The 2,310-nt window shown below is 41.4% G+C and overlaps 1 protein-coding gene across 1 annotated transcript; it reads left to right on the forward strand.

Annotated features, from left to right (window-relative positions):
- Position 1: 1 nt before the first annotated feature.
- On the forward strand, positions 2-1,637 carry LOC118988014 (interferon-induced protein with tetratricopeptide repeats 1-like; the record flags this gene model as incomplete). Its single annotated transcript, XM_037047410.1, has 1 exon — positions 2-1,637. A coding segment is annotated over one exon (1,347 nt), but the record flags the coding sequence as incomplete, so codon positions are not given.
- Positions 1,638-2,310: the final 673 nt, after the last annotated feature.

Raw genomic sequence — 2,310 nt, forward strand, 5'->3', positions numbered from 1 at the left:
TGAAATCACTGATTTAGAAAACAGGATCTATAGTCAAATTGAATTCCTAGACACAAAATTTAATGTGGCAATACACAGCCTACTGGCCTATGTGAAACACCTGAAAGGCCAGAATATGGAAGCCCTGCAGAGCTTGAAACAGGCTGAAGACTTAAGGCAGACAGAACATGTTGGCCAGTCAGAAGTGAGAAGACTGGTTACCTGGGGCAACTATGCCTGGCTGTATTACCACATGGGCAGACTAGAAGAAGCCCAGATCTATTTGGACAAGGTGGAAAGCACTTGCAAAAAGTTTGCCAGCCCCTCCTGCTACACAGTGGAGAGTCCAGAGATGGACTGTGAGGAAGGTTGGGCCTTGCTGAAATGCGGAGGAAGGAATTATGAACGGGCTAAAGCCTGCTTTGAAAAGGCTCTGGAAGTGGACCCTGACAACCCGGAATTCAACACTGGGTATGCAATTGCTGTCTATCGCCTGGATGGGTTCAACAGAGCACCGCAGACTGGTGAGGTATTTTGTCTGCAGACTCTCAAACGGGCCATCGAGCTAAACCCAGAGGATCCATACATTAAAAGTCTCCTTGCCTTGAAGCTTCAGGACATCGGACAAGAAGCTGAGGGAGAAAAGTACATTGAAGAAGCACTGACTAACCAGTCTTCTCAAACCTACGTCTTTCGATATGCAGCCAAGTTTTACCGAAGACAAGGCTCTGTAGATAAAGCTCTTCACTTCTTAAAAATAGCTTTGCGGGCAACACCCTCCTCTGCCTTCCTGCACCACCAGATAGGGCTTTGCTATAGATTGCAAGTTTTTCAAATGAAGAAAGGTTCCAAATGGCAGGCTAGAGGACGGAATAGAGAATGTATCAACAGAATAATAAAATTAGCTATATCTCACCTTGAATTTGCTCTGGAACAAAAGCCAACCATGGAAATTGCTTATGTTCACCTAGCAGATATGTACTTCGAAGCAGGAAACGTCAAAAAAGCTGAAGATGTTTATAAAACAGTGTTCAGCCTCAAATCAATCGAAGAAGAAAAACTGCAAGACCTGTATTTCCACTATGGCCAATTTAATCAATTTCACAAGAAATCTGAAGCTGATGCTATTATCTATTATTTAAAAGCAATAAAAATAGAAAAGCCATCATTTTCAAGAGATAAAAGTCTCAATGCTTTGGAGAAATTGCTTTTAAGGAAACTGCAAGGAAATGAAGTAGACGTAGAAAGCTTGAGCATCCTCGGGTTCATCCACAAATTGAAAGGAGAAATGCATGAAGCCCTGGAGTGCTATGAGCGGGCCCTGAGGCTGGCTGCTGGCTCTGAGAATTCTGTGGGACGTGCTCCTTAGGGGCTGAAATACGGACCGCCCTCACATTCCATCTGATTTGAGGTTAATGTGCACTAACCATCTTTTCTGTGTGCTGTGTCCAGAAACATGTATTTTTTGAGCCATTACTCACACCTGATCCAGAATTACCTGTATTCAGACGATAGTCAAACAGGATATATATGCTTCTGGTAAGAGAGAGAGGAAAAGAGACGTAAACCATTTCTCTGTGAATGTTACATAGCAGAAGTAACAATTTGTTACATAGATTTGTAGCAAATAAAATACATAAAGTAAAATGATTTATTCATTTTGTGAATGGTTTTCACTGCTACATACCAAACATACTATGGGGATGTAGGAGAGGAAAAAATATTTTTCCTCTACCTGTCTTAGGTTCATTGGGTGCAGCCCCATAAGTTAGACTTTACAAAAAGCAGAAAAACAAGAGAAAAACAAACAAAAGTGTATGCACACGGGCATCTCACATCTACATGGCAATACCCAGTGATAAGTAACTCAAAGATGTGGTTAAACTTGGACTTACATAGCATCTTAACAAAAGAACAATAAATTTTCAAAGAAATAATAAGTCAAAGGAAAAAAGTTTGAGTTTCTAGATTGGCAAATTGTGGGAAGGTAAATATTTGGGGAAAACTACTAGAAGATAGCTAGGGTTTGGTATGCAGATTCCCTTGGTAGTGACCAGGATATCTCTGGTGATTAGCTTTTATCTTTCCCGGTGGGAAGGGTGGATCACCTTCATGATGTATGTGCTACTTTTAGGCGGACGGGTGATGGGCAGAGAGAGCTTTTCTTATTATCTGCTTTCAACTGCCTGCAGGTCAAAATAATGTTGTGTATTTGAGGGTGAAAAGTCCTGCTTTCCTTCAGTGAACAAACCGCGCATTTTGCTGAAACCTCGCACAGTTTACAATCTAGTGAGAGAAGGTAGAACAAGGACAGTTTAGAGTAAAGGTCAG

The sequence above is a fragment of the Sturnira hondurensis genome, unplaced genomic scaffold (genome assembly GCF_014824575.4).
Source record: "Sturnira hondurensis isolate 20B ecotype Veracruz unplaced genomic scaffold, ASM1482457v3 Scaffold0005563, whole genome shotgun sequence".
Lineage (NCBI taxonomy): Eukaryota > Metazoa > Chordata > Mammalia > Chiroptera > Phyllostomidae > Sturnira > Sturnira hondurensis.